Raw genomic sequence first — 10,456 nt, 5'->3', positions numbered from 1 at the left:
CTATCTGTAGTCATATACCTGCATCCTGCCAGCGACCACACTGTCTCGGGGAGGGAGCATTAAGACCCCAAATGCCCAGGACCTGCAGAGGTGGGAGGAAGGCAGGTGAGGTGGAGCATTCTTTACCCCTTGCTCATTTGTCTGGGGTAATGGCTCTTCCTCCCACAGATTCTTTTTGCAGAATAAGGGTGTACATAGCCACATCTTGTCTTGGAGCGCGGGAATGAGGACTGCTGAGCCAAAACCTGATTGTCTGGGTGCTGGACAGGCTCTGTTAGCAGATGGAAAGGAGCATAAAAGCTTATAGTTATTGGCAGACAAGCCCCAGGCAAAGCAGTGAGCATATTCCACGCTACAGAGGGAGCCGTGCATGAGGCTGGAGGGAACCATGTACCACAAGATGATGTTTTAGCATCTCTGATTTTTGGAGACCATAGACCCCATCTAAGACATGAGGAAGGCTTGGCTTGCCCTACTTGTCCCAGCTGTAAACTTCACAAGGAAATTGGAACTGTGGAGGGAAGGGTCTCCACAGAGTCCATAAGGCTTGGAATTGAGTAGTAATCACCTTATGGTGGGAGCTGATGACAGTTTACACGTGAATGTTTTAAAGTGGAGATGCTTCAAATGAGTTAGAGGACACTTATAAGTCCTGCCTACTGGAGAAAGATGCTTCAGTTCCTGAGTTGAAGCCGGTCAGTTGCTTTTGGATGACTGCAGGTTCCTATGATCCACTCTGTCCAATGTGGACAAAATGGGCAGCCAGTTTATTTAGCTGCCTCCCTGAAACTATTCCCCTCCCTGCCTTTCCTGTGTACTGTGTACTAGGAAGCAGATCATTGGAGCCCCAGCGTTTTTATGGTGACAATTTCTAAGGAACTTCTGAGCCGGCAATTCTGTCTGTTAAGTTGATGCCACATTTTTTTTTGCATCTTCTGTGAAATAGATACTACAGGGCCCACTGTTCCTCTCTGTAGCTAACTGAGTAAAGTCCCATGCTATTCAATGGCTAGTAAGCCTTAGCTAGGATAAAGACAGCATAAACATTTGAGGTACATTAAGTATTGCTCAAAGATACCGCAACACAACATCCCGTAGGACACACTGTCTCCTGCTTCATCTGTGAACTGGCAGTTCAGAATTTGTGCCAAGCACAGTAATAGCTGCAGAGGCCTCAAAGACATGTACGAAAACTTGAGTTTCCTGGAGCTTTGGGGGAGATCGGCCTCCCTGATGAGCGAGTCTGCCTAGAGACTGCACATTGATGGCTTGGGTACCTCACTGGCAGGCATTTTCTCCAAGATTGTGTTGCATCTTGGCTTTGTCACCATTTATCCTCTCTGATAGAAGCCCAGGGCCATTCTATAGAACACTTTTTTTTTTTTTTTTAAGGCTGAGCTATGCAGTGGGATTGCCTTTGCTTTCTACTTTTGTAACTTTCCAGTCTTTTTAAAAACTGTTTTTCTCCATCTGGAATTCTTGAAGTAACTTTTAAATTTTATTTTCCTTTTCTGTCTCCTGTTGTATTTGTTGGTTTTCTTGTTGGCTGTTGGTTTGTCTACCGGGTGGCAAACAAGCTCCGTCTCACTTTGGTCCGTCCTTGGGAGCTGGAAGGCAGGGCTTGTCGGGCCCTGTGTTAAGGGAGACACAGAAAACACTGGGGGTGGAAGCTTGAGAGTGCTTCTCAGGTTCCCAGCATTTTCTAGGCATGAATGTAGCCACAAGACCTTCTACTAGCTTGCGGCTGGCTTTGGGGAGTCTTTTCACTGTCCTTTCCCTCTGTCTGTCTGCTCCATGTGGGAGTGGGCTAAAGTGTTGGAGTTCTGTGGCTCCTAGAATCCCAGTGGACACAGAGGGAAGAACCCTCACATCAGTTTGTTTATTCCAGCTGTTGGCATTTTATGGGTCACTGTATTTGTAAATAAAGTTTTATTAGAAGGACACAGCTGTGTCCGTTGTTTATCAAGTACCAGCACAATAGCCAGGTCAAGTCATTACAGTACAGATGAAAATCAAAGTGATTGGCAAAACCTCCATTACGTAACTAAGTGGCTCTTTGTAGGAAAACCTGACCCAGGCTGTTCAGTATTACATTGTTAAAACTCTCTCTGATTTGACCATTTGGGTCAGTTCTTAACTCCCCCCCCCCCCCACATTGCCCCAGAATACATTTTTTTGTTTGTTTATTGGTCTCTTGAGCAGGAGGTGGATTACTTATTAATAAACTGATTTCCAAGGTGGGCCTACTGACTGCTTCCCCTTCAGAAGCCAGGAGAAAGCCTCCCTCCACATCTTCATAATAACCTATGCTGTAGGACCTTACGTCTGACACCTCGCTGTGCGTCACCCCTGAGACTTACTGACTGTGTCGCAGCCTCTTTTATGGGAAATGCTTCTGTATCCTTTTGCCTGTCTTTCTGCCTTGCTGACTTTTACTTTGTAGTTGTCAAAGTTAGTTCTTTATATACTCTGGCTGCTGGGCTTGTTCGTTGTATTCATTAAAATCAACCTGTGTCTTATTTTCAAGCACACACACACTCAGATCTCTATGCAGGTAAACAGTCACACACAAGACCTGGACTATTTTTCCTTGGGGCAGTTCGAAAGCTTCTGAGTGAGAAGGTAAAGAGGATGACACCCTGGTGTGTCTCATTCAGTAAGAGGATGACACCCTGGTGTGTCCAACTTAGATGCTGACATGAGCTTGCCCCACCCCTTCATCCTTGGCCCTTTCTTCCTGCCCTTCCAGGCTATTTGAGTGAGTTGATCGGTCCTGATGCTCTGGATGCACAGACCCACCAGAGTGCAAGGACCCCCAAGGCCCCTGTGCTGGATGCTCATGCACAGAAAGCTGGGTTTTGAAGTGTTGCCATGGACGAAAATCAAATGTGACTTGTGGTTTTAGATTTCCCACTTGGGTTTTGGCTGTAGCCAGACCTTGGTTCCAGTTTGATTAAGCTAAGCCATTCTCTGGCCTAGGGTGATTTAAATTAACCCTTACTTTATCAGGCCAGATGGCTGTTGGTCCTCTAGCTTGTCCAATCTTGCTAGTTCCTCTGACCTTTCAAATTAAACTTTCTACCTTGAATGAAAAGGAAAAACACAATCATCTTCAGGTTTGTATAACTGGAAACTGACCAAGTCCTCAGAACTATAATATCCAGGTATGTCAATGGAGCTCAAGAAGGAGTGGAGCAGACAGATTTCAGCTCACACAGTATAGTCCGGGGACCGTGGAGAGACATTGGGTCTGACTTGGCTTTGACTTTGCAGAGCCTCTAGGCTAGGCCTAATGTTCACTTGGGTACATTCTTGCCATGTGCAGTGCAGGTGCAGGCATAGTTCCTTACTGGAGGTCCGTGACAGCTCCTTTCGTCCTCACTACTGTCCTTCCATCTCTTGGGCACACGATCTGGGGGACCAGGGCAGACATAGCTAGGAGATGACACAGCTAGTGAACAGACATGAATAATCTCACAGAAGATCTGTACTTGTATGGAATCTGCCTCATTTCCACACCCCTTGCAGGGAAGTGAGGACAAGACAGGGCCCTATTTTCAGTCCCTGAAGTGGTTCCGTGGAAATTCCTTGAGCTGTTGTGTGTGGTAGCTTACACCTTTAGTCCGAGCAGTCTCTGCATCATGTCAGACTCAGCATGAGAGTTTGCACATTGACTGAGTGTCAGGGTTGGGATTGGTGACTGTTTTTAGGTAAGGTCTCACTATAGAGTCTCACTATAGACCTGCTTGCCTTGGACTCTGAGATCCACCTGCCTCTTCCACCGGAGTACTAGGATTGGAAGGGTGAGCCACCATACCCAGCTTCTAGAAGACATTTCCGCTCAGCCACTTCACTGATAGGAAACAAACTGTATTGTATAAATGCCATTTCCTTGGGGAGATGGCTCCGTGCTCTTCACCAGTTCTAGGTCTGCCTAGAACTATGCAGTTGGCACCCCTTTCCTGACTGGCAGACCCCAGGACCACAATTTCCTTTAAGTTCCCTCAAAGAGCTGTGACCAGCTGCCCCATGAAGATGCTGCTCAAGAGAGTCCCTGCGTAAATTCAAGGTCTGCTTGGTGGCAAGGAAGAAGCGAAGACCACCAGTACCCTAGTGGGCCTGGAAGAATGAGGAGCCTCTGCTCTGTAGAGAGGGCATCAGAGGGGCTGGAGTGGCTGCGAAGTTATAAAGTGCTTTCCACATGAGCGTGGGGACCTGAGTTCACATCTGTAGCATCCATTACCTGGGTGTATGGATGCTGATCTGTAATTTCAGCCCTGTGGTGTGGGGCTGAGATAGGAAAAACTCCTGAACTTGCCACCTCACCCATCTTGGTACTTGATAAGCTTCAGTCCCAATAAGAGACCAGGCCTCAAAAATGAGGTGGAAAGTAACTAACGGGGACACCTGATGTTGATTTCTAGATTTCACCCACATGCATCGACCCCACATATACACACATGGAAGCACACATACGTAATAAGGACAAACACACATACACACGTGTGTACTCACGCATGGACACACACATACTCACACTATTTTTTAAAAACCAGAAGGAGAGAGAAGATGGAAGAAGCATTTGTCGTTCATGCGTCTCATCACCTGGTCCCACCCTTAGAGGCAGAAGGTCTCCAGCTCAGCCGCTGTTTCTGGGTCTGGTGTTCTCCTGTGTCTCCCGTCACCAGCCATCTCTGTAGACTGCACGAGTAAAGTCTGTGAGCTCCAAGCTCTGCCTCAGACTCAACAAAAGCTGCTGGGGAGCCTAAGGTCAGCTGCTCAGAATGAGGCCTTGACCTCTGGCTTTGACCATGTGGTCACAGGGCACCTTAACAAGGCCCGGGAGGAGGGTTTAGAAGGAGACAGGATGAAGCTTATCGGCACAGGTCATGGGCTGGCTAGGCTCTGGGTTGGATGAGCTATGACTCTAACCCTACAGCCTGACCATGCTGTTTCTCTCACTAGAAAGGCTCCTGGGTCCTCAAGGGGATATGCTGGGCTCCCTTATGACCCACTGTCCTCTCTCCACAGCTGCCAACCCCCTGCTTTGCTCCACGGCCCGCTACCACTGCCGGAACGGCCTGTGCATCGACAAGAGCTTCATCTGCGATGGTCAGAATAACTGTCAAGACAACAGTGACGAGGAGAGCTGCGAGAGTTCTCTAGGTAGGTGTGCTCCTCTCCACTGAGAGACACAAAACAAACAGCAACAAAAGAGATTCAGACAACACGGACAGCACACCCCTCCTCTCCTCCAAACAGCAGCCGCAGTGATTTGTGTGCTCGTCTTCATCCTGGGTGTTGCACCGTCTCGATGGAGCGTGCGCCTACCATTTTGACTTGCTATCCTTCATGCGATGAACGATGCCTGTACGGTTCTCCTGCGCTCATCCTCGGTTGCACTGCCTCTCCTGCGTTGCACTGCTGTGGTTTTCTAAGTTGTCGTGTTGTTGGGAGTCATGTGAGCTGCTTCCCTCTTTAAGATGAGAGCTGCTGAACAAGAGGCCTGTGTGGGTCGTGACCGAATTTCCCCACACAGCTGGCTGCATCTCTTCTGTTTGGTTTCACTGCTGTGCCTGGCAGTTCTAGCTGCTCTGGGTTGGGCTGCTCTCTTCCTCATTTTTATAACTTAGCAGTCGTGAAATGCTCGCCTCCCCATATGCTGTCATTGCTGTCTGATTATGAGGAGCACGGACACCCCCAGGCCCCCGGAGTTTGTTTACTTCTTGGTTCCCTCTTGTGTGAATTGCCTGTGCATATGAAAGCTCTTGATTTGGGAGTTATTTTGTGGAAACTGAAGGCTGCAGCTGCAGGGTGGAAGAGGGAGGACACTGAGGGATGAGGGCCCTCCTTCCTGTCAGAAGTCACAGAATCCTGTTCAGTGAATATGTCTCCCTCCCTCCCTCCCTCTCTCTCTCCCTCCTTCTCTCCCTCCTTCCCTCTCTGTGTACCCAAGAATGACCTTGAACTTGTGATTATTCTGCTCCACTTTCCCACTGCTGGGATTACAAGCATAAGCCCCATGCCTGGTTTTACTTACTGTTGGGGAGGAAACCCTGGGCTTCACGCATGCTAGTGAATAGTGACTATTCTACCAACCGAGCCACACCCTACTCCCAACATGGATTCCTTCAGTGATTACAATGAAGTAAGATTTTTAAATATACTTCTATTTTAAGGCATTCAGAAGAACATGTATTTCTAATGTTACAAGTTGGTTTTATTTGCATATGATCTCTTCTTACCCTTCATGGTGTTATGACTACAATTCACCCATATTATCGGTTGTTGGTACAGTTCCTTTGTCTTTCAATGTTCTACTGAAGGGTTGGTCATGTTTGTAGATTTAATAAAGCCTCAAGACAGGCAAGAGGCTTACCTGGTTGCAGTGTGTTTTGAGGTGGAGGCAGGTAGGGGAAGTTTCGAAAGGGTACATACAGGTTATTCTCAAGGTCCTGGCTCTTCCTTCGGTTGCTGTTCATTATGTCATTACAAATGCATTAATGAATGAGCCAATGGACCATATTCACATCCCCAGTGGGATGTGGACCAAGCAGGAACTATGACCTCTAATGTCTGTGTGCCCGAGGGCTGTAGAAAAGGCAAATGTGTATCAGAACAGGCTTTGCCAGACTCTACAGGGAGGGCTGAGTGAGGCGGGGAGTGGGCTGTTGGAGGGTGCTGTTTTGGAAAACTTCCTTCCTGTCTGCTTTCTTCATCAGTGCTACTATAAGAATAGCCTTTCAGCCAGCTGCAGCAGCCACCGCCGTGGACGGAGGCTCTTGGACTGCAGGTGCTGGGCCCTCCGCTGCCGACCGAGTGAGTCACCTTGTGTGTGGTTGGGTCCAGCACTGCATTCTAATGCCATGCTGGTGGGTTCTAATGCACAAGTCTGACAGCAACTGCTCTAACCTAGGCTAGCCTTTGAGAGAGTTTGATCTCGCTACTTAGCTAGGAAAATTTAAACTTCTGTGTATAGCTTTCCTTTGCAAAGTCAAGTTTTTGTAAAGGAAAACATGCTGAGGAAGATCCAGTGTGGGCTGCCAATGGGGAATGCAGTCACAGAGTTGAGTAACTGTCTGTATAGGAGATTTTCCTGGGAAGACTGCATCTTACACAGCATCGGCTGTGCTTGTGTACCTTAGGCTCACTCGGGGTACGTGAGTGTTTCATGAGAGGACCTTAGATCTAAGCTCCAAGTGAGGGCTGTTGATTTGTTTGGGTCAGCGTTAACCTTCTGTGTGTTTGCATGCTTGCCACACCCCTCCTCCAGCTTCCTGGGTCATTTTTGGCTGACCAGGTTGTTGTTTGTCCTTTGGAGGGATGGTTGGTCCCTCTGTAGGCTGGCTGAAGTTAGTGCTTTTAATCCTCCCACCCCCCTGTTCCACTTTTACCGATACTAAGATGTTGAAATGTTGGGGGATGAAGGCTTTTCTTCTGCCCTCTGGACATTATTGTTGTTGTCGTCGGGCTCATTCGGATTGTCAGTCCACCTGATGGATTCCATTCCTCGGGGACTGTGAGCCGAAGCAAACCTTTCTCTCTTAAGTAGCTTTGGTCAGGGCATTTTGTCACAGCAGAGGAAAAGTAGCTGAGACACCCTGCCTCCCCCAGGCCATGTGTGAAACCATTCAGATTCTAATTAAAGACTTTGAGCCATGTTGATGCAGTCAGTTCTCCTCTCCCAAAAGGAAATGAAGAAGAAAGGAAAAAGATTTAGTGATAGACCCAAGCCGTCTTCCCTGCACTCTGAGCTTTGTAAGTCACTACCCAAATGCATCAGGGAATGAGTGACACCTCCATGTGTGGTGACCACCATGTCAGGAATCTTTCCTAGCTACCAAGGAATGGAAGGTGTGTCCTGTTTTGCCTTTCTAGTCCCAGAGGTCCCAACCTAGTGGCCCTCTGCCTCACCCGTAATGGGCTCCGTTAGTGTTAGCAAATGGGAAAAATCTGTTATGTTTAACTTGCTCTCCGTGGTACCACATCGTGTCTTTGTTTCAGTATGTGAGTGAAACGAGCCACAGTTTATGAAAGCAACAAGAAGTACTATTATGTGTCCAATAAAGGAAGTTTCTGCCCTCCCGACTATGGGGATGTGTCCCAAAATAAGCACAAGCTGAGAGTCTTGGATGTGAGTCTCCCTGGCCAGCCTGTGTTTCTGCATCCCTCCAGGTGTATGTCTCTCCCTGCTCAAACGAGAGTGAATCACTCAAGAGTCCACTTGGTGGGCTCTAAATGTGAACTGTCAGGGCTCCATGCAGTGTCTTCCTGAAGCATCTCAGAGGCTTCTTGACTGGACGTAATGTACACTCATGCCTCATGGTATCATCATCCGTTACAATGCACTGGGAACTCAGCTCAGTGACTCTGTGTCTTGAAACATCAGTTGATGTGGGAAAAGAAAGATACGTTACATTGTTTATTTAGAAGAAATGAATAAATATGACTTCAAGGCAAGAACATGAGTTGTTCAAAATGCTTTTCTCCTCCTCTGAGTAGGTTGAAGCCAGCCTCCATCCCACTGTGTATCCTCTGTGAGGAACTGGAGCCAGGGGTGACCACCAGAGTGCATTGCAGTGTGCTCTGTGGGTGCATTAGGGGCTTTGTGGTGGGGTCAGGTCTTATCAGGACTTCATTGATTGACAGCATCTTTGCTGTAAGGTACTTTCAGAGGGTACCTTTGGGGCAGCCTCACTGTACTGTCCTATGCTTGGGAACTAGGATACTGTGTATCTTAGATATAGCAGCAGCTGCTATGCAGATGATGGGTGTGAGCATCATTCAGGTGACCTTGAAAATGCTACCTGAATGTGGCTTTGGTGTCTCGTGATGGCACCTTCTGACTCTTTGCCTGTGTGTCATCCCACCTCTTTGTCTGTGATCTGGATTGTTTGACTTGTCCCCCCCTCCCTCCTGTCTAGAAAAATGCATAAAATTGACTATCTTAACTTTCGAAAGTACTTTTTAAAGTTCAGTGGCAGAAATTACTCTTTGCATTATGCAGCCAATTGCTAGAACTTTTACATCTTGAAACTCTGAATGGATTTAAGAAACAAAGAAAAAAAAAGTGTTCTCTCGCTGCTCCACCCATAACCCTGGTAACTGCCTTTCCACTTTCTATCTTGGTTGCTTTGGGAGTTTTGGGGACTTAGAGGAGAATCAAATATCGTGACTTTACTGTAAGATGCTCAGTTCACTTAGCATGTCATCAAGTTCATCTATTTTATAACATGTAGGCAATTTTCTTCCTGTGAAAGACTGAATAATATTCCATTTTATTGTTGATATATCACGTTTGGTTTATCTGTCAGCAAACACGTTTGGCCCCTCCCCATTTTGATTATTGTGAATATTGCTGTGTGAGAACATATGTACAATTTATGACTTGGTTTTAAACAAAAGAAATTCAGCAAACACGTTTGGGTGTCATTTCCAGGAACAGGCCATGAATAGCCCTTCCCTCTCACTCTGTCTTGCTTTCTCTGATGAAAGCCACTTTCCATGTTGTGAGCTGCACTGCTGCAGAGGCAGCTCTGACAGGGAGCTGAGGGAGGACTCTGACCTAAAGCCAGGAAGGAATTGAGGCCCACCAGCGGCCTCAGGTGAGGCTGGAGGGAGAGCTCCTCTGTGACTTCAGTTGTGGCTTCTCAAGGGGGGCTCCAATGATTCCTATTCTAGTCCCAGGTCATGGTGACCTGTCAGGGCTTCGGGAGGGACCATAAGGACTTTATAGGGAGAGAACGTGCTGAGGTTCAAGCTTGGTGTCAGGGACCTTTGTCCCACTCACGTGGTTCTGCTCTGTTCTAACAACCCATCCCCCCTTCACCCCAGGACCTTGTGTTCTTCCGGCCCACTTTGTGGATGAAGAACTAAAGATTACTTAGACCAAGTGCATACTGCAAGCAAGTAGGGAGCTAAGGTGTGAACTTGAGTGGAGGCAGTATTCCTTCTCCTGACCCTGCCCACACCACCCTGTCCGCCTCCACCCTCTGGTACTCTGGAACTCCAGGAAGCAGTCTAGCCCCAGCTTCAGAGAGCTAAAAGGAAGGGGAACTGTGAACTAGGGGGAGGGCACGGTCCTCCTCTTGGCTCTCATGCGTGTGCTTCCTCAAGGATAGTACCACACTGATGGGCTGGCTCCCCACCCCTAGAGCATTTTCGAGGTGTGTTCTGCCAGTGAGTCACCCCAGCAGGGAGTTGGTGGGGAGTGTTGCGCCTGCCAGAGCAGCTTCCTCTCCTTGCTGTGCTCTGGCGATAAGACTTCAGGAGAATGGCAGGCTTTGGCGCCACACCAGAGCCAGAAATGACACTTTGTGCTGTTTCTTCTGCAGGGGTGTGTGTGTGTGTGTGTGTGTGTGTGTGTGTGTGTGTGCGCGCGTGCGTGTGTGCGTGCGTGCGTGTGTGTGCGTGTGTGTGTGCGTGTGTGTGTGTGCGCGTGTGTGTGTGCGTGTGC

The 10,456-nt window shown here is 48.0% G+C and overlaps 1 protein-coding gene across 1 annotated transcript in view; it reads left to right on the top strand.

Moving 5' to 3' along the window:
- Ldlrad3 (low density lipoprotein receptor class A domain containing 3) overlaps positions 1–10,456 on the top strand; it is a 235,478-nt gene that overhangs the window by 126,055 nt on the left and 98,967 nt on the right. Inside the window, exon 4 of the mRNA XM_021192844.1 lies at positions 5,032–5,166. Coding sequence (XP_021048503.1) covers positions 5,032–5,166 — 135 coding nt within the window. The remainder of the gene's footprint in view (positions 1–5,031; positions 5,167–10,456) is intronic.

This window comes from Mus pahari, chromosome 3 (genome assembly GCF_900095145.1).
Source record: "Mus pahari chromosome 3, PAHARI_EIJ_v1.1, whole genome shotgun sequence".
Taxonomy (NCBI): Eukaryota; Metazoa; Chordata; class Mammalia; order Rodentia; family Muridae; genus Mus; species Mus pahari.
Note: the sequence above shows the minus strand (reverse complement) of the source record. Positions and strands in the feature narration are given on the sequence as shown.